The sequence below is a fragment of the Taeniopygia guttata genome, chromosome 20 (genome assembly GCF_048771995.1).
Source record: "Taeniopygia guttata chromosome 20, bTaeGut7.mat, whole genome shotgun sequence".
In the NCBI taxonomy this organism is placed as follows: domain Eukaryota; kingdom Metazoa; phylum Chordata; class Aves; order Passeriformes; family Estrildidae; genus Taeniopygia; species Taeniopygia guttata.
In genome coordinates, this window is record NC_133045.1 from 3259735 (window position 1) to 3282038 (window position 22304).

A 22304-nucleotide genomic window follows, 5' to 3' on the forward strand; every position below is an offset into this window, starting at 1 on the left:
CGGGAATTATGCTCATGGTATCTTGTGAGGGTCAAATCGAGCTGGGACCACTCCGTGTGCTGGGCTCCCAGTGCTCACCGTGTGCCCTGAGACAGGAAAGGGCTAAAAAGAAGTGGGGAGGCCTGGAGGAGCCAAGCCTGCGGGAAAACCCCAGAACATCAACACCTCTGCTTAGGGGGCACTGAGACCTCCAAGAACATCCTGGCATGTCCCAGTTTGTCAGGCCACAGCTCTTGGCAGGCCCTGCTGTGCAGAGGAGGCAGCAAATGATTGATTCCTGTCTTTGATTAAACCTCGAGACAAGCCCCCCAGTGCTGGAGCCAAGCCCCAGTACTCCACCAGTCTGTCAGCCCTATTTGATGGACCCCCTGCTCAGGGGGAGCCTCCCAGTTTGGGACTGGGGTCTTAAGGGCACTTTAGATTCCCTGTTTCCATTAGAAGACACCACCTGCAGTACTTGCCTGGGGTCTCTATCCCACATAAGTTGACATAGGAATATTAATTGCTGTGTCATAGGAATATTAATTGCTGTGTCATAGGAATATTAATTACTGAAGCAGGGGGTCCCACAGCCAGGCAGAAGTGGTGGCTGGGGGATGTGCTCTCTGCTGGGGTCACTGAGCATTGGCCTTGCTGCACTCACAGGGAGAGGCTGTTTCCCCAAAGGAGGTGAAGTCAGAGCGCTGTGACCTGGATCCAAGGACCACGGTGCTTTCTCCATCCCAGCAGCAGGACAGGGAAAGGCACTGGAACCATCTGGATGGCTTCCATGCATCCAGGCCATGCGTATCAGCATCCCTGCCTCGGGGCACAGAGCTGAGAAATGAAAGGGAACAACCCAAACGGTGCTGCTCTGCTGCACTGAGAGAGCTGCTCAGAGATCCCACTGCTGCTCAGATGGGAATGGGCCCTTAGAGGATGGAATTATCAAAAGCAGCTCTTGGGAACGAAAAAAAGCTGGACAAATTGCTGATTGCAGCTGCCTGGCTGGAAAATAAAGTGAGTGCTCCCAAGGCATGTGGCTCAGGGGGAACGAGCTCTGTGTCCACTTGAGGACCGAAAGACCAAAGTCCCCTTGCTGTTCCCAAAGCGAGAGGCACTGGCAGCCAGAGTGGGGCTGGATCAGAGGGGAATATCCTTGGGGTGATGTAGAAGTGCTTGCCACAGTGAGCATCACCGTACTGCAAAGGCAAAGTGTCACTTAAACCCTGGACATTTTAGTGAAAAGAAAATCAGGAATATGTAAAGCATCTGTTTTGTAAAGAAATAACCTTCAGGGTTTCCTCTGCTGCAACCTCAAGAAATTCCACAGCTGCTACTGCGTGGGAGGGAGCCCAGGGAGCATTTTTTCTCCTCTGTGTGAGGCTGATGCTCAGGGCTGGCTGCAGCCCCTGGCTGGGAAGGGCTGTGCTGAGCAGCACATGCTGCAGCCCCCCTGCCTCAGGTGCCCAGAGCTTCTCTCCACCCCCTTCTCAGCCGGCCATAAATGTTACAGAATTCTTACAAATCCTTGTGCTTTCCAGAGAGGCTGAGACCTCAGTAGTCCTGTCCCAGAGGCTCCTGGCACTGCTTGAAGCACTCTGCAAGGGGCAGAGGGGATGTGCCAAGAGTGATTTGCTACTCCTGGAGGTATTTTCTAATCCTAATTAATGCAATAAGAATGAGTGTCTGCCAAGGATGTAAAAATACTCGCGTTTTTAAGATCCAGGGCAAGTAAGGAAAAAGCAATGCAGACTCATCTGAATGTCTGCAGACACTGTGTCCCCCTGCCCAGCTCCTGTTTAACGCCCATTGGGGCTTTTGGGAAGTTCCTGCCCCTGGCTGTGGCCACTGGGATAAGCCACAGCTCTGTGCCCAGCTCCCACTGCTCCTCCTGTGACAGCCCAGCGCAGGGACACCCAAAATGTCCAGGGCAAGACTTGGGATGAGCAGCTGGGAGCCTGTGTCCCTCCCCATGCCAGTCCCAGGATGGAGTGGGAAGTGCCAGGTCCTCCTGGCGCCCTGTGTCAGGCCAGAACAAGGAGCACTGGGAGCACTGGGGAGCACTGGGGAGCACTGGGGAGCACTGGGGAGCACTGGGGAGCTGTATCCCTTCTGGTGCCCCATCCCAGGATGGTGAGGGGAGAACCAGGCTCTTCCAGAGTCCCATCCCAGGATGGAGCAGTGGGGCCCTGGTGGCCTGGCCTCTCCTCATGCTCCATCCAGGCCAGACTAGTGTCTTTCCTGTCGCCCCATCCCAGGTTGGAATGGGAAGAGCTAAGGAGCACTGGGCCCTCCAGGTGTCTGTCCTAGGATACAGTGGGGAGCCCTGTGTCCATCCCAGGATGGAGAGGAGAGTTGTATCCCTCGTGGGCAGGCATGGGGAGAACTGAGGAGCACCATGTCCCTCTGGTGCCCCTCCACCCGGGCTGGAGAAGGGAGTGCTGGGGAGCACTGGGAACATCGTGTCCTCCCGGTGCCTATCCCAGATGGAGCGGGGAGCACCGGGAGTTGTGCTCTTCCCTGTGCCCCATGCCATGATGGGGAGCACCGCGGAGCTGTGTCTGTTCCTAGTGCCCCGTCCCGGGTTGGTGCGGGGAGCACTGGGGAGCATCCCAGGAGGGATTGTCTCATCCCAGGAGCATCCCCATTTCCTCCGTCCCGGGAGGGAATGGAACGGCGCCGCTGTCCCGGTCTCTCCCAGGGCTCTGTCCCGGTCCTGGGGGGACGGGACGGGGCACGGAGCGGTGCGGGGCGCTGAGGGGCGGTGCGGAGAGACTGTACAGGGTGTGGAGAGGCGGTGCGGGGCAGCGGGCGGAGTGGTGCGGGACAGGAGGTGAGGGGCGGCGAGGGCAATGTGGGACGGGGGATATGCTGAGAGGCGGTGTGGAACAGGCGGTGCGGTGTGAGGGGCGGTGTAGGACGGGCGGTGTGAGGGGCGGTGTGGGACGGGCGGTGTGGGACGGGCGGTGTGGGACGGGCGGTGCGGTGTGAGGGGCGGTGTGGGGCGGTGTGAGGGGCGGTGTGGGACGGGCGGTGCGGTGTGAGGGGCGGTGTAGGACGGGCGGTGTGAGGGGCGGTGTGGGACGGGCGGTGTGGGACGGGCGGTGTGGGACGGGCGGTGCGGTGTGAGGGGCGGTGTGGGGCGGTGTGAGGGGCGGTGTGGGACGGGCGGTGCGGTGTGAGGGGCGGTGTGGGGCGGTGTGAGGGGCGGTGTGGGACGGGCGGTGTGGGACGGGCGGTGTGAGGGGCGGTGTGGGACGGGCGGTGTGGGACGGGCGGTGCGGTGTGAGGGGCGGTGTGGGGCGGTGTGAGGGGCGGTGTGGGACGGGCGGTGTGGGACGGGCGGTGTGGGACGGGCGGTGCGGTGTGAGGGGCGGTGTGGGGCGGTGTGAGGGGCGGTGTGGGGCGGTGTGAGGGGCGGTGTAGGACGGGCGGTGTGGGACGGGCGGTGCGGTGTGAGGGGCGGTGTGGGGCGGTGTGAGGGGCGGTGTGGGACGGGCGGTGCGGTGTGGGACGGGCGGTGTGGGACGGGCGGTGTGGGACGGGCGGTGCGGAGCGGTGTGGGACGGGCGGTGCGGTGTGGGACGGGCGGTGCGGTGTGGGACGGGCGGTGTGGGACGGGCGGTGCGGTGTGAGGGGCGGTGTGGGGCGGTGTGGGGCGGTGTGAGGGGCGGTGTGGGACGGGCGGTGTGAGGGGCGGTGTGGGACGGGCGGTGTGGGACGGGCGGTGCGGTGTGAGGGGCGGTGTGGGACGGGCGGTGCGGTGTGAGGGGCGGTGTGGGACGGGCGGTGCGGTGTGAGGGGCGGTGCGGTGTGAGGGGCGGTGTGGGGCGGTGTGAGGGGCGGTGTGGGACGGGCGGTGTGGGACGGGCGGTGCGGTGTGAGGGGCGGTGTGGGGCGGTGTGAGGGGCGGTGTAGGACGGGCGGTGCGGTGTGGGACGGGCGGTGCGGTGTGAGGGGCGGTGTGGGACGGGCGGTGCGGTGTGAGGGGCGGTGTGGGACGGGCGGTGCGGTGTGAGGGGCGGTGCGGTGTGAGGGGCGGTGTGGGGCGGTGTGAGGGGCGGTGTGGGACGGGCGGTGTGGGACGGGCGGTGCGGTGTGAGGGGCGGTGTGGGGCGGTGTGAGGGGCGGTGTAGGACGGGCGGTGCGGTGTGGGACGGGCGGTGCGGTGTGAGGGGCGGCGCGGGGCGGTGTGGGACGCGGAGCGCGCGAAGATGGCGGCGGGCAGGCGCGCCCCGCGCACCGGGCTGCTGGAGCTACGCGGCCCCAGCGGGCAGTGGCTCCGCGTCCTGCTCACCCTGGCCGAGGACGTGCTGGGGGTCAGCCCCGCAGACAGCCCCGGGCCCGGCCCCGAGGCCCCGGCGGCGCAGCTGAACGGCGGCGAGCCGGGCTCCGCCGCGCCCGAGGCGCTCGCCAACATCAGGCGCACCGTGCGCGTCGTCAAGCAGGACGTGGGGGGGCTCGGCATCAGCATCAAAGGTGAGGCCGGGCCCGGGGGTCCCGGGGCAGCGTGGGGAGAGGGGCATCGGCACCGGGACCTGTTGCTGCTGCTGCGGTCCCGCGGCTCGCTCGGAGCGAACCCCGCGGGGAGCGGGGCTGGGGTCGGGGTCCTCACCGTCCCCAGCCCCAGCTCAGCACGGGGAGGGGGATACGTGGCAGTGACGGCACCCGAACCATTCCCAGCCTACGGAAAGAGCGATGATTTGGGGTGCGGAGTGACCGGCCAGTGCCTGCCCGCCGTGCCCCTGAGGGACCCCAGGGTTTGTGAGCCGGGGGGAGACCCGCTGTCCCCCGCACCCACGGGTGGGGTGCTGGGGGCACCCGGTTACGCGAAAGTTTCCCTTTTGCAGCCAAAGGGAGGGCTGGGCTGGCGTGTCCTTGTCCTGCCGTGTTCCTGAGTTGGGAAATGTCCCTTTAAAGCTGTCAGCAAAACGAAAGCAGCGATGTAAAGCCCCGGGAGATCTGCCGGCGCTGGGTGGGGTGTTAAACCAGCGCGCTCGGGCTTGGAGATGTGCTCCAGAGAAGTCTCCCTGTTTTATGTCTGTTTTCCCTCCCGAGCTGTCCCGCTCCTTGGTGACTCGCCTGAACTTCAGGCTGGAAACTTCTTAGGGCAGGGATGCCTTTCCTGCCTTTCTGCCTGCCTTTGATTTTCACGCAGCTCCGAGTGTGTTGGAAACTGTGAAAGCAGGATGAAAAGGGCAGCGCGGAGACACGGACAGGGCTGTCACGGAGCGTGGCTGTGAGAGGCAGCGGGCTCGGCCGCCCCGGGGGCAGTGACAGGACAGCTCTCCCCTCCTGACGTGGCTTCTCCTCCCAGCTCAGAGGGGGCACAGACGCAGCCTCCGGCTCCCTCTGGTAGTGGGGAGGTTTTGCAATGTGAATGTGCGGCTGCTGGAACTGGATCGACACTGCTGGCCGTGTCTGCAGGGTGCCCCAGTGTGCCAGCCCTTTTTTTGGGAAGCACAAACCCCCTTTCGTAACCACCCCTTGGCTGCCAAGTTATTGCTTGCTCTGTGGCTCCCCCAGGAAAGGAGAAACTTCCCTTGGTTCAGTTAAAACTTTACTTTTGCAGTGACGTATGTGGAAAAGATGTAGTTGCCATCAAAACTGGGCAGTGGAAGGAGTTGTGGAGGGCGGGGCAGCCTTGGTAGGGCAGGACATAGCTCCTCACCGAGCTGCTGGCATGTCGCTGTTCATGTGCCAGCCGTGCTTCATGCAGGGACACTGGGTGCCACCTGGGGTTGAATGTCCTGCCACAGGACGTGGCTTGGGGCTGTCAGGACAGCAGGGAGCCGAGCGAGAGCCGGGCTGGCGGAGGTTCTCAGCTCTGGCAGGGCTCTCGGCACTGGCAGCCGGGCGAGGAGCCGCTGGCGCAAGGACGGAGCAGCCCCCGCCGGGGCCTCTGACAGCTGATAACCGGAGCCCTCACTGCCTTGGCAGGCGGCTGAGCGAGGAAATGCCTGTGGCACCGGCTGGGAGCAGCCCGGGGCGGGCAGTGACAGCGGGCTGCGCTCAGCATCTCCCGCTGGGATGAGGATTATCTCTTGGAGACTCCTCGGGACAGGCTGTCCCGGGGCACATCGGGCACTGCTGATCCCCGGCTGCCGCGGGCAATGGCTGCTGCATCCCTGTGCCCTGGCACGGAGGCGGCTCGGATCTCCCTGCGGGTTCAAAAGTCGATGTGCAAATTGATCTCCTGAAGCCGCCGGGAGTTTGAATAGCATTCGGGAGTTTGAATAGCATTCTTTTAGTCGGTACAGCGGGGAGCACCCGGTAAATAGGGCTGCTGTGTGGACAGGAACATGCAGCCAGATTGGTTCACCTCTCCCTGCCTCTTTGGCCTCTCCAAAAACATTCAGCTGTCTTATCTGTTGAGATCATAAAGTCCTTAGAGCCAGGATAGTTGCTCAGCATACATGATTAATAATGCAAATAACGATACACTTTCCTGCCAAAACTGATGGGGAGATGGCCAGGTTACGTGTTCACTCTGTGAATAATCTGTGACCAATCTGAGTGGTTTTGGAGCAATCACTTCATCAGCTGTATAGCTTCATGGTACTTTGGCTGCTGTGGTTGTACAGGTGTCCTGTGGGTATCTGGGGGAGTGGGCAGAGGGCTGACCTGGCACGGTGCTTTGAGTGCCAGCAGAAAGGCTCAGCCTTGCTGAGACCATCTGGTACCAGAGCATCCCTCTCCCCACACACTCCTCCAAGCGCTCCTACAGCCACAACCGCTCCCTGTCTCTTCTGTTTCAAGGTGGCCGAGAGAATAAAATGCCCATCTTGATCTCCAAGATCTTTAAGGGGCTGGCAGCAGACCAGACCGAGGCGCTGTACGTGGGGGATGCCATCCTCGCCGTCAATGGCACCGACCTGTCCGAGGCCACCCACGATGAGGCTGTGCAGGCCTTGAAGAAGACGGGCAAGGAAGTGATCTTGGAAGGTAAGAGACAAAGATGTGATGAGGGCAGAATGGTTCTCCTTCCTGTACTGGGATGACATAGGGGTGGCATATCATCTGCAGCTGCATTTGCATACTCTTTCAAATGGAAAGCAACATATGCAGAGTAATTTGTCTGCTCATCCAGAGAGCTGGAGGCAACTGCTGGGATCTCCCTGGATCTCCCCGTCTCCTTCCGGAGAGGGAGGGATTTGTGTGCCAGTACTCCATGGCCAGAGGCTCTGTCTCCCCGCTGTGGGACCTCAGGCAGGCAGCAGTGGGAGGTGTGGGACAGATTTCTGGGATTTGGGATTCTTTCATTGCACAGCATCACTCCCATGTCTGCAGTTCCTGGGGCAAGAGAAAACATTTTCTGCTTTCCCCGTGGTTTTAATTTAAACCCACATCTCTGGCTGGTGTAGGTTTATGCCAGCAGGGAGGGGGTGCACTGGTCCCCAACTCCTGCTGAGTGTCTTGGGGTTTGCTGGGTGGGTTTTGGGCAGGTGGAGGGTGTGGCAGGGCCCGCTCAAGAACTACCTATCCAGGGGATGCTGCCCACCAAGGGGATCCCTGGAAGCTGAGGCTACAAACATCCCAGGGACGCAACCACACTGGAGCAGGCTGTTCCCTGGGAATGGGCTCCCTCTCGGTACCAGGCAGATGGTCCCTGGTGTCTCCAAGTCCTGAGGGGGCTGGCACACTGTAGGAGCCCCCTCAAGCCCTCCTTGAGGACTGGGTGCGGGTTGATGGGTTGGGACCATGAGAACTCTGAGGGAGAGACCCCATTCTTCTCTGGCTACCCTTCACCTCATATCTGTCCATGTTTGCCCACTCTCTGCCAGTTCAGCCAGGCTGGGATGAGCATCCCAGATCTGTCCCTGGGGAAAGGAGCCTTCCCCTCCCCTCATTCCAACAGTCCCTGGGGTCACCCTGTTTAACAGGGGGTTTTGGCACCAGAGACCCTTCCCAGGTTCCAGAGGGAGGTTTGATTTGGGGGCAGTGCTCGGGGCTGTCTGTGAACAAAGCAGTTCTGTGTGCTGTGCTGCCAGCGACCACCGTGGCTCCGGCTTTCCTCTGCCTTCCCCAGATTGTCTCAGCTCCAGATTTTCATTTTTAGCTTTGCTCAGCCCTTTCTGCTGTGGGTTCCTCCTCTCCTGGGAGCCTCAGGACCACGGTTCAGCTGGAGGAATGTGCTGCTCTGCACAGCTGCTGGGAGCAGATAGGGTTGGTGGTGGGGTGGTTTTGTTGGTTTTGTTGTTTTTTCTGACCAAAGGAAAATACAAGAGCTTCTTTCTTTGTGAGTCTGCAAAATTCCTGCCTGGAGCCGCTGCTCTCGGACCACCCTCCCTCCATTATCTTCTGTTCATCCTTTGGTGTGGGTTTCCCTTCTGCCAGAGCTCCAGCCAGAGGTGGAGAGGAGCTGCTCTTTCTGGAGAGAACAATTTCTCTCCCTGGACCCCTCCTCCATCCCCTGGGATCCAGGTCTCACTCCTGGGAGGCATTTGCAGGCAGGGCCTTTGCTGTAGCTTGCTGAGCTCAGGTATGACCTGCTGGGTTTCTTAATTAATTAAAATTCCCAGCAGGTACACTTGGGAGGAGACTGGGGCTGGGCTGGCTCCCACTACAGCACTCTGGAGCTCTGGGATGAGTTTGTATCTGATGTTGTTGGGGTCCAGCCAGAGCAGGGAAGGGATCTCTGATGCTCATCTGGTCACTGATGTCACTGATAAACATGGTACATCTCCGTCCCCTCCCTGATTTTGGGTTTGCTGGCACAGTGTAGCTCTGTCACTGTCCTGTGGAGGTGGTGACCCTGCCTTGTACCTGACACCCCTGTGGCTCTCCAGGGTGTTAAACTGGGGTGTTCCCTGCTGCCTTCTCCTGCTTGGAGAAGGCAGAGCTTAAAAAAGAGCACCTTAACATTACTTAGATACTTTCTGCTCCCCACATGCTGCCAGCTGTGACTCCAGCTTTCCTTATGGTGCTCTGAGTGCTAAACCAGAGTATTTGGCACAGCCAGCGTCTGTTCACTCCTTGCTGCTCCCGGCTGCAGTCATTCTTGGGATTTGGAGTTTTTAGGGAGGTTTGCAGGTGGCATTGCAGCAGGTAACAAAACTAGGAGAGCTGGCACCTCCTCACAGGGCAGTGAGCTGGGCTGAGACTCCCCAAAGTGGCAGAGCTGGGAGGTGATGCGTTCTAGTGTGAGCACCAGCAGTGGCTCCACATGCCAGATTTCACCCTGGGCTGCTCAGCTTGGCTTCAGGCTCCTGGGTGTCATTGCTGCCCAGGCGTGAGGACATGCAGATACCTCTCTGTGTGTCCTGCCAAGATTTTTTTCTGAATGTGCCAAACTATTCTCTTGGTATTTGCAGGAGGAGTTGGACTGTATTTATATTACATTGTTATTTCAGGGAGAGTTGCTCTCCCTTGCCTTATTTTTCCCTTGGTTTCTTTTCCTTATTTTCATTGCTTGGAATCCAGAGACTCCATGGCAGGGGGAAGGGTGATAAACATCCTTCCAGCTGCCCTTGGAAGGGTTCTGGGGTCAGGAGAGGTTTTCCTGGTGAGGCCTCTGTGCTGTACTGTCATGGGGGAAGAACTGGGAGCAGCGGGGAGGAGGAGTTGGGGTAGCTGTAGGCATCTCACATCCATGACTTATCTGCCACAGGGATGCTCCTGGGGCAATCTCTGCTCTTTGGGACTTGCTTGGCCAAGTAGTTGCTTGGAATTTGAAATTCAGAAAAATGGGTGCTGGGAGAGAGTGGGGCTGGTGATTCTCCAGAGTGCTGGTTGCCATAACCGTGGGAAGGAAGGCTTTGGATCTGCCCTGGGGATGATGCCAAGAGGTGATGGGGCACATCTGCCACCTCCAGACCTTGCTGCTCTGAAGCTTTGCTTTCCCTGGGGAGTTTCCTGGGTTTGTTTCTCCTCCCTGGAAACAGGGAGGGTTGTCCTGTGATTTCCCTGCTGACAGTGCAGCACAGGGGAATGTTTAGCAAAGAGCTGGGGCATGGAATGTGGCACTGAGAGCTGGGATGGGATCCTGGGGCAGGAGGGACAGCAGTGGCACCTCACCCTGCAGCATCCCATGGCATCTTCCTTCCTGGGGTAGAAGGACTTGAGCTGAGGCAGCTGGGACAAGGAGCTGCTGTTGTGTTCATGCTTGGAGCCAGGGGCAGGGCATGGTCCCAGGGTGGGGTGCTGGTGACTGTGTTGGCCGTTCTGGAAGCACATAGGAGCACTGGGTTGGAGCTGGCAGGTCATTTCAGGGTGTTTCTTTGGGATGTGTGTTTGCTCACCCCCCAGTTTAACATGCCAGTTTTGCCTCATTAATCCTGAGTCAGAGAGGGACCAGCTGGAGGTGGGATTAGCATCTCTGTAGGGCCAGCACTCAATCTCCAGGAGCTCTCTGGAAGATTTCCTGATGTGATGGCTTTGCTGAGCTGTGTAGATGCTGCTGGGAAGATTTTGGCAGGAGAAGCAGCAGTACCACCCTACTCCTGCCCAGGAATGGAATCTGGAACCTCTTCTTTAAATCCACGCTGTGATCTGCAGGCTGAAGCAGAGTGTGCTGGTGGCTGACCCAATCAGTGAGAGGGTGTTCTTGAACTGCTCTGGGTGTCTGTGTCTGTTTTCCTGCCTGGAGGAAGCATCGTGGCTCCTCGGTGAAGCTCTGTGGGGTCAGTGCTGAGCCGCGGGGATGTGTGGGGCAGGTTGTGCTGACTTGGGATCCAGGGTGCCAGGAGTGGTTGGTTTGTGATTGAGGGATGGGCTGATGGAGAAGGAGAAGTTCTAGCCAAGAAGTCAAACCAAAGAATTTTGATGGTTCTGCCCCTTTCTGGCATGCTGGGGAGGAAAAAACCAGTTGTAACACAGAGGCAGACCCAGGGCCTTTGGTTAAACATGTCCCTGGTGTAGCTCACTCCGGGTTTCAGGACACGTGGGATGCTCCAGTGATTGGGAGACCCTGTGCCACCATCTGGCTCCCTGCAGAGGCACTGTCCAGGCATGGGATGGGTGGCTGCACACCCAGAGGCTTTTGCTCTTCCCCAAAAGCCTAAAACAAAGTTTTCCTTAGTGCAAAGCCCTGAGCAATTAAAGGTCCTGTTTGTCCTGTCCTCTGTTCTGGAGAGGATCAGTGGGACAGGCTCTTTCCCTGGAGAGCCCACGTGGATTAGCCCAGAAGCCACTGAGGGCTGTGTGCCCGCTGTAGGTGACTTCAAGTCAGCAGCAGCCAGGCAGTGTTGCTGCCCGGTGGTTTTTGGAGGGTGCAGGCTGCCAGGGAGCAGGCAGAAGCCCCAGCACTGCAAGCTGCTAATTAGAAAGAAAAAACAGTTCAAGAATTACAGTTGCCACTAGCAGAGGTGATGCATGATATGGAATTGTTTGCTTCAGTGAGATGGGGGTAATTAATTAATCCATTCAGTATCAACTGCAGTGAAGGGACTGGCAGAAGTGTAAGTCAGCCCACTGTGAAGCCAGCGCTGGGGTCACTGGAGGGGACAGCAGTTCCCATGGGACGGTGATGTGGCCTTGGCCAGGGAGTGTCACAGCCTCCAGCACCTCCCAGCTCCCCGTGCTGGCTCAGGACCCACCGTGCTTTGCACCAGCCTGAAAGCCTCCTTAAAGCCACGTCCCCGAGACACTAGACCCGCCTGTTGCCTCATTCTCCGTGCCCTGTCCCGCACTGGGCTCCCTCGGGACGTGACCCCGCCGCCGCCCGGCTAATGCCGGTGACGTCCCCCGCGTGCCCGGGGAGCCAGGGACTGCCGCAGGGACGCCGCTCGGGTTTCAGCGGCTCAATGGCATCTTTCTCAGCTCCAATTAGTTCCCAGGCACCGGGATAATGGCAGGTCCTCGCTGCCAAGATTAATGGCTCGAGTCAGATCCAGCGCGGCTCGGATGCCTGCGGGAACGCGGCTATTTTTGTACCGGGAGGCGCAGGGCACGAGGCTGGTGGCCCCCGCCGCCGCCTTGGCCCCGGGGCCACCGCGGGGTGACCCGGCCCACGTGGCGCAGCGCCGTGGCCATTTATAGCCGCGTCCCGCAGAGCACCCGCGGGGCTCCGGCTCCACGCAGCTCCTGCCGGGCTGTCGGGATTTAGGGAGCTCGCTGGGATAGGAATGGAAGGGGAGAGCAGAGAATAGGCCGAGTTGGAAGGGACCCACCAGGATCAGCCGGTCCAACTCCTGGCCCTGCACAGGCATCCCAACAATCCCACCCTGTGCATCCCTGAGGGCATTGTCCAAACACTGCTGGAGCTCTGGCGGCCTTGGGGCTGTGACCTCGGGGGAGGATGGGTGGGAGACGACCCATCTGGTGGCCAGGTGAAGTTTGGGAGTGGGTGCATGCTGGCACAGTGTAGCTTTGCCAGAGAAAAGGGCTCTGGTGAGAAAAGGGACACATCAGGCTGCTGTGGCTTGGCTGCAGCGATGGAGCTGTGCCCATCCAGCCACCTACAAGGGTTGGCTGCAAAGCCAAACTCGTGTCCCCCATCCTGCCACCCACTCTGCTGGCTTGGAACTGGAGTGGAACCAGCCAGGATGGCTGGAGACGTGGCTGCAGGCACGTGTCTGTTCCGTAGTGTTTTCCTAAGGGCCTCCAGAGGGAAACCCTTCCCTGGAGTCAGTAGCTGGTCCCTTGCTACCCCAGGGCAGGACCAGGACTGGCATCCCAGCTGCTCAGCTGGAGTTTTTCAGCCAGCATTGCCAAACTCATTTTCAGGATGTGCCTGTGGGGCCCCATCAATTTGTGGTACCTTTCATCTCCCCCTTTCCCCAAACCTCTGGAGCCAGCTGCCATCCCAGCGTGGCTCTGAGGGCTCTGGCTCTGGAGCCAGGCTCAGTGAGGACTGGTTTCTTTTCCCTGGTTTGAGGCTCACGGGGCAGGGCTGTGCGAGCAGAGAGCAGCTCTCCGAGGCTTTTCCTGGGGCCAAGCCAGGGTATTTGAGCACTGTTCCTCAGCTGGCAGCGGGACTGGCTGTACCAGCACAGTTTGGACTGTGTAATTTTGGCCTGGGACTCTCTCCCATTCCCCACCCCTGGCTGCGTGTGCTGCCCTAGGGAACTGCTCAGGCCTGGATCTGTGAACTGATCTGGGTTAAAGGGAAGGAAAAAGGGGGAAAAGGCTGTTTTTAATCCCTCTTGCAGAGCTCCCCAGGCTGCAGTGGTGGAGCTGAGGTACTGGGAAGGTTCAAGGTGTCATGTGAGGGTGGGGAGGCCCTGGCACAGGGTGTCGAGAAGCTGTGGCTGCCCCTGAATCCATGGAAGTGTCCAAGGCCAGGTTGGATGGGGCTTGGAGCAGCCTGGGACAGTGGAAAGTGTCCCTGCCCATGGCAGGGGGTGGATTGAGATGGGCTTTAAGCTCCCTTCCAACCCAGATGATTCTCTGATAATCAATGTTCTTCTGTTCCTAAAGCAATTGCTCTTATCACTGAGGCCACAGCCTCCCGTAATTGTCTCTCCCAGCAGAACCCTTAACCATTCCTGGGGTTACTGTGCAAATGCTCCATCCTCCCAAGGGCCTCACAATGCTCCATCCCCCTGCACCATGCAGGAAAGCCCCGCTGACACTACACACATCTTCCCCGAATGCCCTACAGGCTCTGGCATGAATGTGCCAGTGGGAAGGTCCCTTTAATGCTGCTGAGAATCCTCAATAATGGAATGAGGGGGTTGCAATGGGCATGATCTTTAAGGTTTGTTTCAACCCAAACCATTCTGTGAATCTGTGTGACTCGCCCACCAGTGCCCACCTGCACCTGCAGGGGCAGGGGACCTGCAGCAGCCGTGGCTGGCAGCTCTGGGAGCTAATGAGGGGTCAGCAGCTCTGGCGCAGGGAGAGTGTGGGGGTTTCAGCAGGGAAGGACAAGGCTGCCCTGGCCTGGGCTGACACCTCAGGGGGTGCTGCCTCTCTTCCAGTGAAGTACATGAAGGAGATCTCGCCCTACTTCAAGAACTCCTCAGCGGGGGCCACGGTCAGCTGGGACCCCTCTCCTGCTGCCCAGCAGAAGCGATCATCCCCTCTGCTGTCCCCTCGGGAGCTCCGGGAGAGCCGGAGTGTCCCTCTGAAGATGTGCTACGTGTCCCGCAAGTGCCTCCCCACGGACCCGGAGCACAGGTCAGCGGTGGCACCGGGGCGGGCGGTGGCACGGCGGTGCCCGGGAGCCGAGGGCGGGCAGACACCCATCGTGTCCCTGCAGGTACCTGGAGGTGTGCTCGGCGGACGGGCGCGTTGCGCTCTTCCTGCGGGCCAAGGATGAGGCCACGGCGCAGTCGTGGCTCGGCGCCATCCAGGCCAACGCGGCCGCGCTGCTGCCGCGGGTGAAGGAGGAGCTGCGGGCACAGCTGGCGGGGGCTGGCACGGTGGCCGGACGGGACATCAAGCACGTGGGCTGGCTGACCGAGCAGGTACCCCCCGGGCCCCGCCACCCCGTGCCACCACGCTGCCGGTGGCCCTGATCCAGTCCTTTTTTAGCTCCCCAGCGCCGGCAGCAGGAACCTCCTGGCCGTGCTGACAGAGAAGGAGCTGCTGCTGTACGGGAGCCTGCCGCAGAGCCGGGACGCTCTGAGCAAGCCCACGCACAGCTACCCGCTCATCGCCACCAGGTAGGGGCCACCAGCTCAGTGCCCTCCTGCCCCGGCAGGGAGAGGGTGGTGGCAGTCCCTGGGGGCAGTGCCAGGGTCTAGGAGTCTGGGCAGAATCCAGGGCTGGTGGCAGACCTCCAGAGTGGTGACAATGTCCAAGGGCTGGTGGCAGAGTCTCGGGCACAGTGCGGGGGCTTAGGGCGCGGGGGTGGTGGCACTGTCCGGGGTGGTGTCAGGGCAATGGGCAGAACGGTGCTGAGTTGCGGGTTCGGGACAGGCATTGCGGGCGGGTGTCGGGGCGGGATTTCAGGGCGGGTTTTGAGGGAGGGATTCGGGGCAAGGCTCGGGGCGGGGTTTCACGGCGGAGGGCGTGAGCTCAGGGCGGGTTTTGGGGCGGGGGCGGCCCCGGGGGCGGCTCCAGCGCGGGCGCTGCGGGGCCTCATCCGCGGGGCTGCACCGCCCCCTGGCGGCGGCGGAGAGCGGGTGAGGCGCTGCGGCCGTGCGGGATGCGCGGCAGGGCCGGGGCTGTGCTGGAGCCGTGCGGGATGCGCGGCAGGGCCGGGGCTGTGCCGGGGCCGTGCGGGATGCGCGGCAGGGCCGGGGCTGTGCTGGAGCTGTGCGGGATGCGCGGCAGTGCCGGGGCTGTGCTGGAGCCGTGCGGGATGCGCGGCAGGGCCGGGGCTGTGCCGGGGCCGTGCGGGATGCGCGGCAGGGCCGGGGCTGTGCGGGATGCGCGGCAGTGCTGGGGCTGTGCCGGGGCCGTGCGGGATGCGCGGCAGGGCCGGGGCTGTGCCGGGGCCGTGCGGGATGCGCGGCAGGGCCGGGGCTGTGCCGGGGCCGTGCGGGATGCGCGGCAGGGCCGGGGCTGTGCCGGGGCCGTGCGGGATGTGCGGCAGTGCTGGGGCTGTGCTGGAGCTGTGCAGGGTGCAGGATCGTGCTGAGGCTATGCGGGATGCTGGGGCTGTGCAGGATGCGAAGCGGGGCTTGAGCTATGCGAGGAGCGATGCTGACGTGCGGTGCTGATGGGCAGTGCTGTGATGTTCGGTGTGTGGTGCCGGGCAGTGCAGGGGTGCGGTGCTGGGCGGTGCTGTGTTGTTGCTGGCATGTTGCGGTGCAGGGGTGCAGCGCTGGGGTGGTCCAGCACGGGGTGGTGCGGGGTGAGATGCGGGATGCGGTGCTGGTTCGGTGCTGTGGCGGTTCCGGGGCCGTGCGGGGCGCGGCGCTGAGCGCTGGCCGTGCCGCAGGCTGGTGCACTCGGGGCCGGCCAAGGGCTCGGCGCTGTACGAGGCCGAGCGCTCCTTCGCGCTGCGCGCCGGCGGCCGCCTGGGCGTGCAGACCCACCTCTTCAGCCTGGAGAGTCCCCGGGAGCTCGCCCTGTGGACGCGCCTGCTGGTGGATGGCACTCACGGCGCCGCCGAGCTGGCCCAGGAGGTCTCGGCAGGTCAGCAGGGGCCCGGGGGAGGGAGCAGGGGGTGTGGTGGCACCTCCGGCTCACCCCATCCCATCCCTGTCCCCAGCCTGCACGTGGAAGGGGCAGGACTGCACCCTGACCGTCCACATCGACAAGGGCTTCACCATCTCCACCAGCGAGCCCGGGCTCAGCAGGACCATCCTGCTTCAGCAGCCCTTTGAGAAGCTGCAGATGTCCTCAGATGATGGCATCAAGATGCTCTACCTGGACTTTGGTGGACCAGAGGGAGAGATCGTGAGTTGGCTTTGCCTTCAGCAGCCCCACCCATGCTCGGGGGGGGGGCAGAGGGGGAGCAGAGCACCTACCCTGCTCATGGCATCCATCCTGGATAGGGAGTGGGATAGGAGTGACACGTGGCCCCGTCTGCCCACCCCAGCCAGGGTGCACAGCCCTCCCCAGGGCCCCAGTAAAGCTGTGGTGGGTTTGGGGAGCTCTGGGTGGTACCTGGCTGAAAGCTGGCTGCTGCAGGAACAGCCCTCCCCATTGCAAACATTCCTCCTTTTCTTTTTTGCAGCAATTGGACCTTCACTCCTGCCCCAAGACCATCGTCTTCATCATCCACTCCTTCCTGTCGGCCAAGGTGACCCGGCTGGGCCTGCTGGCGTGACGAGGGAGCCCAGCCAAGTCCCCGGCCCATCTATGCACCTCCCTCCTGGCTAAACCCAGCCCTGAGCCATCCCAAGGAGACTGCAGCCCCCATGGGATCAGTCACCCCCAGCAAGGAGAAGCACCATCCAGCCAGGAAAAACCCCCCTTGGGGCGTCTTGGGGCAGCAGTGGGGTGAAACCCCTCTTGGATGGCAGCACCAGGACTTCTCCGGTGCCTTCCTCCCCTCCTTCCTTGGTGGCTGGAGAAACCCATTGGGAGCCCACGAGTGGACACGTGGCCATCACCCCAGTGCCTTGAGAGATGATATTTTCTGTACAAAGAACCCATTTATATTCATGTTTTATATTTATATTGCCCACTTCCAAACGCTGATGTGGCAGCTCTTCCGCACCTGGGTTGGTCCCCTCGGAGAGTCCCCAGTCCTGCAGCACAAGGACCCCTGTGTCTTTTTTCCAGACAGGCAACCCAAGGGCTGGAGGCCAAACCAGCTCTAAAGTGCTCAAGGGACAGGAACTGCAAGATCAGCTGTATATGCCAAATTTTTCCATATTGTATGGAATGATAGGAACCACTTTTCTCTGTTGGAGTTGGACGGTTCGTTTGGTTTTGTGCACTCTGGGGTCACTTTATTTGTGGGTTTGGGGGGAGGGTTGTCAGGTGGCTGCTGCGGAATGACTTCTTTTATGAACCAAAAGATTCTGCATGGAAATGCCTTTTTTGGGGGGGTTAAATAAACTTTGCAGATCACAACCAGCAGGAGCCAAGATCTGTCTGCTGGTTTCACTTGGAGAAATTGAAAATCAGTTTGTGGTCGGTGCCTGGGCTGAGCCTTGGGGTGTTTTCCACCAGGGGGAGGAAGGGATTTGCCTTGAGGCTGCTGTGAGCTGGTGGTGCTGGGGACACTGTTTTAAGGTGCCCAACTCTGTGCTGGGAGTGGCAGAGAAGGACATGCTGATGCCAGCACCACCTTTGGTGTTATCAGGTGGGTTTGGGTTCCCCACACTTCAGGATGCTCAGAGGAGGGTGGGCATAATTTCCAAACTCAAGAAAGTTGTGTTTTGTTTTTTATATTTTTCCCAATAAGCACAGCAGCCTGGCTGAGCAGCAGCAGAGGCTTGGAAAGTTGTTGGGAAAACAGGTAAGGGCTGTTTGCATCACTTCAGTGCCAAATTCTGGGTTAACCTCCTCCTTCTGGACTGGCCCTGTCCATGGGGGCACCTGGGGAGCAGCAAAATAATATCAGAGCAGCTGTGGCTGCCTCTGGATCCCTGGCAGTGTCCAAGGCCAGGCTGGATGGAGCTTGGAGCAGCCTGGGACAGTGGAAGGTGTCTCTGCCCATGGAAGGGGGTGGAATGAGCTGAGTTTTAAGTTCCCTTCCAGCCCAGACCTTCTCTGAGTCTGTGGTTTTCAGTGATGCCTGTGAAGGGGGAGCCTTGAGGGAGGTATTGGGGTGACACTCGTGCTTTTGCCATGTGCTGAACTGCCACCAGGGCAGGACCCTGTGCTGTGGCAGCCTTTGGGGTGCAGGGGGAGAAGTAGCAAAGGAAGGAAGGAAATCTATGGAAATAGAGAGCAGTAAGGGCAGTGAGGTGGGTGTGATCTGGGCAGGGAGGAACCGTGGAACCACAGGTTTGGGTTGGAAGGGAACTTCCAGCTCATCTCATCCCATGGGCAGGGACACCTTCCCCTATGCCAGGCTGCTCCAGTCCCCATCCAGCCTGGCCTTGGACACTTCCAGGGATCCAGGGGCAGCCACAGCTGCTGTGGGCACCTGTGCCAGGGCCTGCCCACCCTCCCAGGGAAGAAGCAGCACAGTAAGAGCTGATTTGGTGTAAGAAATAATTCCTATTGGGTACATCAGCACTCAGCTGCACAGCTGCTGGCAGGAGAGGGTGATGGAGAGGAAGGGGATGTCCCGTTCCTCCCGGCACAGCCCCATGGCTGACAGCAGGAATCTTTGCTGATAAACAAGCCCTTACTTCTTATTGCACATAACTGTCAGATTTCCAGGAGACCTCGCAAAATGGATTTGCAAAAGAAAAAAAAAGAGATCCCCCCCCACCCCCATTCCTAACTGTTAAATCAATACAACAAGTAATTTAGAGACAGATGGTGTATTTTTCTATGATCAAAAGCATGTCAGCACAAGGAAACACATTATTACTGCAATTTACCTTCCTCTTCTTGCCCTGCAGCCATTACTCTTTGGGGTTCATTGCAATAAAAGAGGGAATCGTTCCCAATCCAGAATAGATTTCCTATTAATCTTATGGACCACAAAGTGCTTTGACTTTCCCAGTGCTGCTGCTCCATTCCTGAGCTGGGGAGGAAATAGCTCCATTTGGAGTTGGATATTTATTTTCTTGGCTTTCTTTGCATTTGTTGATGGTATGTGGATTTTTTTCCTTTCTACATTTTATGGTGGTTTCTCAGCCTCTTCACCCTTCTGGCACCATCCGTTGCTTAACAGGATCCTTTGCCCAGGGATGCTCCTGCAGAGGGGCTGTCAATAGACAACCCCCCCTGTACTGAGGGTCTGGAGCCCCAGGAGGGCTGAGGGAGCTGGGGGGGTCAGCATGGAGAAAAGGAGGCTCAGGTAGCTGAGAAATCCCCCTAAGCCCAGCAGGATTTTGGATTCCTGGGGAGATGTCTGGAGCACCCTGGGGACTCTGGCTGTTTTCCAGGCTGGTACCATAAAATCGAGGCCAGTGCTCATCACAGATCGCAGAGTCTTGGGGAAAAAACAGTGCAGTTATTCCCTAACACTCCTAGTTTTCCTAAAATTTCCAATGCTCATTGATGGAAATGTCAGAAACATTCAGACATCTGGAATCACTGAATTTCTCTGCCCAGGAAAGATTTTGGGGTGGGCAGCAGGGGCTGGATCCCAGTGCAGGATGACATCTGTATGGGGTGATGAGCATTCCTGCTTGGGACCACCAGGCTGTTCTCTGGAGAGGAGTAAAAGCTCCTAAGGGTTTTATTCTGCCAGGCAGATGGACTAATATTTTTAAAAACAGCATTAAAATAAATATAATGAACTCTGCTTACCTGGAATGATGAGAACCATCAGGTTAAAGCAGATTTTCACAGCTCGGTCACTCAGGCAGCTGGAGTTTTATTTGGTCACCACCACTGGAACAGCTCAGGGCAAGGGGAATTCAAAGGTGTGTGAGGGGTGGGGAAAGGGAAGGGAGGAGGGAGAACAGCCCTGCTCTGCTCTCTGCTCTCTGGAGCTCTTGGGATGCTGCTTGCCAGAGCAGGGCCAAAATGGGGAATGGAAGTGGAGGCACAGAGACTTTGGCATCAAAGCCCAAGCCATGCATGGAGAGAGGTGGGTGATGGCAGTGGGGGTGACAGCAGCCCAGTTCTGGTTCAATCCCTTCCCCTCTGGGAGGAAATCCAGCCAGGCCATGAGATCAGCTCTGTTTCCTCTGCAAGGAAACCCAGTGCTGCCGGCATCCCCAGCAGCAACATCACCAGCAGGAATTTTCCCCAGAAATGGCTTTTCCAGGCTGTAAAACCTGAAAAACAGCCCTGAGTGAAGGAGCTGGAGAGGGAAGAGAGAGATGCAGCGGGAAGAGTGATTAGGTTGTCCCCAGGTGTTTGCTCACCCCTGTCAGAACACAGTTTCCTTCCTGACATCGCTTGTACTTCCATTAGTCAGCTCTGACCTTTCAGTGCCGTAATCAAACAAGACAACCCAACACTTAAATCTGAGTGTTTAGCACTGACATTTACAATTGGTTCTCGAGTTGGAGAGACCAAATGAAAATTTCCTGGCAGACAGCATGCTGCAGGGCAGGGGAATCAAATAATTCCTCTGCTGGACTGCCGGCATGCGGCCCCCTTCGGCTGCCCGGTGCAGCGGGTGGGGTTTGGGCTGGAACAGTGTCATTGGAAAGTCAATATTCACCTGGAGTTCGTGTGAGCCCACCCACATCACCCCATCAGGGCACGAGGAAAGCGGATTTGGCATTTGATGGGTGTAAACAGGAGAGATCTTCCCCAAGAGGGAGCCCTGGGGGAGTGGGGAAGCTGTTCAATGTTAGGGATCCGAGGCTGTAATGAGGATGTTTTCTCTCGCTCAGCCTCGGTTGAATCCTTCCCTGGAAAGTGAGCACTTGGTGCATCCCATGGCACATCCATGGCACATCCCTCAGTGCATCCCTGTGACATTATCAGGGAGACTCTCCCCCAGAATAACAGGGCAGCTGGTGGGGGAAGTTTTCAGCCGTGTCCTTGGGTGGGAATCTCCTTGTTCACAGAATCACAGAATCACAGAATGACCAGGTTGGAAGAGACCTCCAAGATCATCGAGTCCAACCCAGCCCCAACACCTCAATCAAACCCTGGCACCCAGTGCCACATCCAGGCTTTGTTAAACACACCCAGGGATGGGGACCCACCACCTCCCCAGCAGCCATTCCAGAACTTTATCACTCTTTCTGTGAAAAACTTTTAATAATATCCAGCCTGAATTTCCCTTGGTGCAGCTTGTGCTGGGGACACAGAGCAGGCTGGTGTGGGCAGGAGATGCTGTGCCCAGGTGGCACCTCGGTCCCTTTGGCATGTCCCTTTGCCTCTCCTGCCCCTGTTCCAGGCAGAGCTGGCCTCTCCACAAGGCTGAGGTGGGAATATAAACACCTTTTCCATCATTTCCCATCCCCAGGTGAGGACATCCCCATTTTTTTTCCCAGGCTGGCCCCATTTCCCTCTCCCAGCTGCTGTTTCCTTTCCATCACACACTCTCCAGGAGCTTCACCTCTCTGTGTGCTCCAGCTAAATCCACTCAGTACCTCACTTCACCTCCTTCCTTTAAGACTTCCTTTTGCCTTCCTGTAGGCAAATCTTCAAGTTTCTGGACCATTTGCTTTCTTATTTCTACTATTCTTAGTTAAATTATAATAAAAGCTGAGAGTACAGAGGGAGGGAAGCAAAGGGGTCTCATGCAGCATCCCTGCTCCTGGTGAAATAGGGAAAAGAACCTACAGGTGACACCTGGATGATCCTCCTCACCAGGAGACAAGGAGGCAGTGGTTTGGGTGCTGTTACTAAAAACACTGGGGGAAAATTCAGCAGAAATTCAGAGGTTTTCACCCCAACTCTGCTGCTCATCTTCTCTGGGAGCAGAGATGGGTTGGCTTTGTGCCTCAGTTTCCCTTTCTGTATAATGGGCACGTCCCTGCTCCCTCTCAAGTGTGTGTTGACAGCAGAAGAGCACAATCCTGCACCATGAAATATCCCAAGGAATGAAAACCTTTGGGAAAATTCCTGTAAGATCTTTCTCCATGTGTGATTCCTTTCCAAATGCAAATGTTATGGCACTTGTCTGTAAGGAAATGCTGGAGCAAAAAACTGAATTGTTCTATCCTCTATCTATCAATCTATCAATCTATCAATCTATCTATCTATCTATCTATCTATCTATCTATCTATGTATCTATCTATCTGTCTGTCTGTCTATCTATCTCTCAATTTAATACATCCATTTAATTTCCCTCCATGTGTTCTCAAATAAATGAGGTTTCAAGAGGCTCAGAGTCCAGAGTGGGGCTCAACTGACAACCAGAAGGTAAAGGTTTGTTTTACAGCAATGAGATGAAAAGCACAGAAAATTTGGCTTGGTTTTATAACACTCATTCAGGAGTCCAGAAATGGGATTTAATGTATGATGTGGTGAGATACAGATGAGACCTATTCAGAGTTCCTGT

The 22304-nt window shown here is 58.6% G+C and overlaps 1 protein-coding gene across 1 annotated transcript; it reads left to right on the top strand.

Annotated features, from left to right (window-relative positions):
* Positions 1-4124: 4124 nt before the first annotated feature.
* On the top strand, positions 4125-17354 carry SNTA1 (syntrophin alpha 1). The gene is made up of 8 exons (XM_030288650.4): positions 4125-4461; positions 6742-6927; positions 13845-14043; positions 14126-14333; positions 14401-14531; positions 15755-15951; positions 16028-16215; positions 16496-17354. The coding sequence occupies exons 1-8, from the start codon at positions 4197-4199 to the stop codon at positions 16586-16588; spliced, it is 1467 nt and encodes a 488-aa protein (XP_030144510.3). The 5' UTR covers positions 4125-4196; the 3' UTR covers positions 16589-17354.
* The last annotated feature ends 4950 nt before the right edge of the window (positions 17355-22304 follow it).